The 5,561-nt window shown below is 35.1% G+C and overlaps 1 protein-coding gene across 1 annotated transcript; it reads right to left on the bottom strand.

Moving 5' to 3' along the window:
- Positions 1 to 617: 617 nt before the first annotated feature.
- On the bottom strand, positions 618 to 4,180 carry LOC142545699 (2-Cys peroxiredoxin BAS1, chloroplastic-like). The gene is made up of 7 exons (XM_075653046.1): positions 3,907 to 4,180; positions 3,338 to 3,412; positions 2,258 to 2,339; positions 2,076 to 2,155; positions 1,406 to 1,531; positions 1,154 to 1,267; positions 618 to 916 (listed from the first exon to the last, which is right to left on the bottom strand). Exons 1-7 carry the CDS (start codon positions 4,117 to 4,119, stop codon positions 800 to 802), a joined length of 807 nt encoding a protein of 268 aa, XP_075509161.1. The 5' UTR covers positions 4,120 to 4,180; the 3' UTR covers positions 618 to 799.
- Between the last annotated feature and the right edge of the window lie 1,381 nt (positions 4,181 to 5,561).

The raw sequence follows: 5,561 nt of genomic DNA, 5'->3' as shown, positions 1-5,561 counted from the left end.
CTTTTTGTTATTTTGAAACTATACGCACGGGCGACTCGTTTTTTTTCTTATTTTTTATACATAAAATTTTGTCAAATTTTCTTATGGATTTCATTTGTCAATACTAGATCAACCATGATTTAGAAAATTATATCCCGCACTGTACGGCCATAGCAAATGACTAATTATAAAAGGATAGAAGTTTTTAGTTTGTGCTGTGTCTGGAGGAATGTTTTCCGTATAGTATATATTGTTGGATGCATCAAAATATATGTAGACATTAGAAATTCATACATCCAACTATATGTAACACACGAGGAATATATCCTTTGATTTGATCGGGTTAATGTAAACTCGACTTCTTTATGTTTGGTTTACTTCAATATAAATTTATTTACATAGCTGGTCAAAATAAATTTATTTAACATTGCTAGTCTAAATGCCCGGTCCTTCACCGGAATACTCCAGCCGGTGCATGATTGTTATCCTCACAGCGAATCCCGTGAACGGGAATAATTTCGAACTCGTGTAGATTTTACCAGAGACCAGAGTTGTCTTTCTTGCGAGTGGCCGCCCAGTTCATGATCGTCACATTGAAAATCATGACTCCTGTTTGCGTTCACGATAAAAAGGGTGGGTGCAAACAATGGGAATATTATTCTTACATGAAAGAATCATCCATTCAATTTAACACCAGTCATTCACAAGCAATCTAACTCTCAAGAGTAGACTAAAAAATCTGGTTTAATGGCTGCAAAACTTTCTACGGCCTCTATAAACGCTAAAATAAAAGTGAACCGGTATTTGGGTGAGGGTGAACTTAAACAGCGGCAAAGAATTCCTTGCTAAGCTTGGGATCTGGCTTCATGGTCTTCTCCCCTGGCTTCCATCCAGCTGGGCATACTTCATCAGGGTTTTCTTGCACATATTGCAGAGCCTACACGTTTAGGTGTTAAAGTGCATCAGATTTACATAATTCCACTGTACACGAAAGAACACCATAGAACAGCCATCACCAGTCTCCCATTTGAAACAAAGTCGTACCAAAATGTGTAACTGATAATAACGGTGCAAATCAAATCTTTTTAAATATACATCCTCCTAGGCACACGTCCAATTAGATAGCTGAACAAAAGGCCAGGAACAATCGGTGCTATACAACATATTCGATCACCTGAAGAGTTCTCAAGGTTTCATCAACGCTACGGCCAATAGCAAGATTATTGATGGTGGAGTGTTGAATAACCCCCTCCTTGTCAATGATAAAAAGCCCCCTCAATGCAATGCCCTGAATTAACACCACAAATAATTATAAGATGTCTAATCCGTGCCAACTCTTAATCATCAAATTCCACAAATATATAAACTTAAGAATAGTTTGCACGATATATGAAAACCAGAAATGGCCAAACAATATAATACATACCTGGTCGGGAATCAGCAGGCCGAATGATTTTGAAATTGATTTGGTGACGTCAGATACTAGTGGATAGTTCAAATCACCCAAACCTCCCGACTTTCTCTCTGTTTGAATCCATGCAAGATGGGAAAACTACAAGAGGATGCGGTAGTAAGTCAATGCAGCTCAACTTGATACAAGCTTCTGTAAGAACCACTGGTGCATAAAAGACCCGCGTTGACAATTTGAAAGCATCTATCTCACAATTAAGACGAGAAAACTATGGTGGGAATAGATTAAGAGTTCTCTCCCAATACCGCTATAAATTCTTCCCAAAAGTTCGAATGAATATAAAGTAGCCAACTATATGCGGTTTTGCACACCTAGATTTTTAAACCTGTGACATCTTGACTCTGATAATATGAAGAAACTGTTTTCTCCCAAAATTCAAACTCATGAAAGACAGCCAACAATTACTTGTGTACTTTAATGAAAACCAATCAGAAAGTAAGATGAGGACGAGTTATATAATGGAAGGTAATAGGAACTGAAATGACCATTATTACTACTAATTGTCGACATTACATCATAATAAAAGCAATTAGCTTTGCAGTTCCAAGGATAAGTGTTAATTAACAAAGATTAAGAGTTAGGGAATCAAGAATTGATACCAGTTTTTGTAAAAGAAGAAACTAACCACACTGTCTATTGAAACGCCCAACACCTCTGTGTTCAAATTTTGAAATTCTCCATATCTGTCACTGAAAGCAGTGATCTCTGCAGAAATAAAATCAAATACGAGAAATAAAATGCATCATTAGCAGCCACCGTCTAGGAGATGCGGTGAAATTAAGGTCACTGATACAGTTTCTTACTCACCCGTAGGACACACAAACGTGAAATCCAGCGGGTAGAAAAACAGAATAACATACTTTTTCCCTATGTACTCTGAAAGTTTAACCTGCATGAAAAATACTTCAGCTTGTAGTCCACGATGTTTGAACCAGATGCAGCTACAATCGACTGAGGTCAGAGAGGATTAACCATCAAGATTACCAAATCCTTTAACTTCCAACAATCAAAAGCGAAAAAACAAAGAGTTGGAAATAATTCCGAGGTTCTCTTAATTTGAACATCAATTGATTTTACTAGAAAGTGAGTATGACATAATGATGATCCAATCAAACAAGCAATCCCAAAAACAAAATGTAGCTGACGACGGCACCTATGAAATACCCTTGAGAGATTGAGTGAATTAAAATAGCACCATTAGCAGGCATGTTACCTAACTTGATCGGATTGGTTCCGGACCAGATTAAACCGGTTCTGGATTGTCAGGGTGATAAAATCAGCCAATCTTGTATGATACCGGATTGGATCGGTTCCGGATTTGCCGGGGTGAGACCGTAACTTGATCCAAAACCGAAATCGAATTAAGTTGGATTGAAATCGGATTTGACCACATCGAAAACAAATTTAAATCAATTTTTTTTAAAACCATTATGTATCTAAAGGAATTAGATACAAGTGTCGTTTAAATTCTAGATTAGTTTATTAATTATCTAATAGATACAAAATACCCTATGCAGTGTACATGCTATCTAATATAGCTATAAGAAACTGGTTTTGGACTAATTCCGATACTGGATTCAAATGGATTGGACTAAAATGGTTTCATATTAATTTTGAAGCAACTCAATCCGATTCACTATTCATGATGAATCCATTCAACACGACGACAATTATATTAGTCCCGGATTGAACCAGACTAAACCGACCGAATTCGAATTGGTTCCGTATCTATTTAATCTGTTAACCATGCCTTCCATTAGCATAAAGCACTAAATGTTTTTTTTTTTTAATATTCAATTTTGTTGAAAACACTTTAAGGCGTCTTTGATTTTCCGATAATGGAACACTTTAACAGACTAGTTTATCTGGTACTCTCCTCCAGATCACCTTGATAAATTCCTGATCAAACACAGCTTCGGCCTCAAAATCTGGAGCTGTATTCCCAACCAGTGGAAGTTCACTCTGTCAAGAAAGTTACACAAATTACAACAAGAATAGAGGTTTAAAGTACATAAAAGAATATTACAAAGATACAGAGCCAACATTTAAGGTTTTTTATTTAGCCAATAGAAAAGAATGCCAATTCGATCATTATCCCCAAGATTTAGAGTTTTAACAACTGCCCACATATGTACAAGACTTCTAATTCAAAACTCGAATTCGTCTTGTAAAATCCAAATACATTGACAAAACTTCTTTGTGGCCTTCATTCCACCAAAAACAACAAAGTGAAATAAAATAAAAACATCTGTGAAAAATCAACACCATCCGGAAAAAAAATAAGAAATATTCAGCTATGTTATTGTGAACTGCGAGCTTGAGAACGGAAAGATAAGCTTGACCTTTCACCTTAGAAATTCAGGGTAAAATAAATAATAAAACACAAGATCACTGGTTAAAAACCCATTTAAAATAGCAACTGAAATCCAGACATCCAATTCAACAGAAACACTTACGGCACGGACGATGAAATTGCATCTTTTCGAGGTCGAAGACGAGGAAGCGTGGGATACAGAAGGCTCGCAGAGACCGGAGAATGATGAAGAACCCGCGATAGATTGAGAGCTGAAGAGAGATTTAGCTGCGGGAGGTTTGGAGAAGATGGAGGGTTTTAGATTGGGGTTGGATGAGAGGAGAGCGGCCACTGAAGCAGCTGCTGAACACGCCATTATCGCTAAGGTGGGTGGACGGATAAGTGCACACAGCTGCTGTGAGAATTTATGTCCCCTCTTGTGTATTGAAATTTATTTATTATTGTTATTTTTTTAAAAAAAAAAACTACAATTTTTGAACTTCGTTTATTTATTACTTATTACTTTTTTAGAAAATATATAGAATTTTATTTTTTCGAAGGAATATTGAACTTTATTTTCGATGTTTATGAAGGTGTTTGTTTAAGAAAATTAATTGAATAAAAAAAAATTTAAGCAGCTAGCTAGAAAATTAGCCAATGCAATAAAATAATAATAAGTATGACTTAACTCCGTTTAAATAGTCTACAATCTAGTAGAGCTTTGAAAACTTGAGGTCCAAAATATTATATGTTTGATTAATCTAGTAATTTTATATCTTGTCAAAACTAGAGCTTCGACTTCACTAGTTTCACCCGTGATTCTCCTTGTAAGAGCTCGATTTCGAGCCTTTCTATTAAGGGTGTCAATCGGGTCGAGTCGGGTAGGTCGGGTTTCGGGTCAATCCCGTGAAATTTTTTTATTTTTTTTCAACCCAAACACAACCCGAACTCGAAGCAACCCGAAAACCGCCAACCGAATACGAACTCGTCTAACCCGACTCAACCCGTCTAACTCGAATTTTATTTATTTAAAAAAAATTAATGAAAAGAATTCGAAAAAATAAAAAATAATAATAATATTTTAATTTAAACACATAATAACAAATTTTCCGATTTAAATTTGAAAGTGTTGAAAATTAATATTTAAAATGTGTGTATTGAATATTTGAATGTTGAAAATAAGAGTTGTAAATATTGAAAATTAGTGTGTGATTATGTAGGTAATGATGTATTTTATTTTTGGATTATTTGTAAAGAAATTCTATAAATAGGCTCACCATTTGTGAAGAAATTCACAATTGAGTAGAGAGAAAAATATTATAAAGTGTGTAGTTTGATAAATTTTGAGAGTTTGAGATTTTTACTTTTTACCATAAATTTTTACTTTTTTACAACACGTTATCAGCACGAAGCTCTAAAAGTCCTCCATACTTTTCCAAGCTCCAAACAGAAAAAAAAGGTAACAAAAGTAATAATATTTATTTTACTGTTATTTATTTATTGTGTATATATTTAATATATAATATAATGTTATTATTAGAAATAATAAAAACAAATTTTTCAAAAACTTGTTATAAATCCTGAGAGGATGTTAAGACGACATCCCACACTCCCGGTAAGGGATACGACAAGTATAAAAGCCTAGGGGCCCAGGTACGGTATACCGTACCGAACTACGGTACCGTATACCGTACCGAAAATATCGGTATGGAATTTTTCCATACCGATACCGATACCGAAATTTCGGTATACCGCACATTCGGTATACCGAATTTTCGGTATGGAAAAAGTTCATACCGGTACCGTACCGACACCGAA

Source organism: Primulina tabacum, chromosome 5, assembly GCF_025594145.1.
Source record: "Primulina tabacum isolate GXHZ01 chromosome 5, ASM2559414v2, whole genome shotgun sequence".
In the NCBI taxonomy this organism is placed as follows: domain Eukaryota; kingdom Viridiplantae; phylum Streptophyta; class Magnoliopsida; order Lamiales; family Gesneriaceae; genus Primulina; species Primulina tabacum.
This window is presented reverse-complemented; position numbering and strand designations above follow the sequence as displayed.